The sequence below is a fragment of the Lottia gigantea genome, assembly GCF_000327385.1.
Source record: "Lottia gigantea unplaced genomic scaffold LOTGIsca_8, whole genome shotgun sequence".
Classification (NCBI taxonomy): domain Eukaryota; kingdom Metazoa; phylum Mollusca; class Gastropoda; family Lottiidae; genus Lottia; species Lottia gigantea.
The window spans coordinates 367,123-367,580 of NW_008710662.1; the positions used below are offsets into that span (position 1 = coordinate 367,123).

Genomic DNA, 458 nt, shown 5'->3' on the forward strand with positions numbered 1-458 from the left:
TTAGGGGATACAATAAAGGGAATAAAATCATTCATGTACCCCGTCCCCCGTATTGTGAACCCTTACTCGCGCCACTATACTAAGTAAACGACACCTCTCTCCATGGTTATGTAAGACTATAGCTCTATACATTGGTGATACTAACACATGGTTTATCGTCAAAGAAAAACAACCATTTGAAACTTATCTAGAAATTATATTTACCTCCAAAGTAGCCACCCTAGATTTAATAGTGCTGCTCATCAAACTGTTTCCAATTATTTGTAAATTATCTTCTGTTATTGCTAGTAGTTCTACTGCTGTCTAAATATTGAAAATAAGATATCGTGAATATTTTCAACATAAATTATTCAATATATGTAATTCAATTTTCATAAAAATCAAATACTGATGCATTCCAAGAGTTTTCATGCATACATGATTTTTTTAGGTGGGGGGTGGGGGGGGGGGGGGGGGGC

General features: G+C 35.6%; 1 protein-coding gene across 1 annotated transcript in view; it reads right to left on the reverse strand.

Moving 5' to 3' along the window:
- The window catches only part of LOTGIDRAFT_229515 (hypothetical protein), a gene marked incomplete at both ends in the record, with an annotated part of 11,893 nt that overhangs the window by 3,044 nt on the left and 8,391 nt on the right, over nt 1–458 (reverse strand). The window contains one exon of the mRNA XM_009066817.1: nt 205–303. Coding sequence (XP_009065065.1) covers nt 205–303 — 99 coding nt within the window. The remainder of the gene's footprint in view (nt 1–204; nt 304–458) is intronic.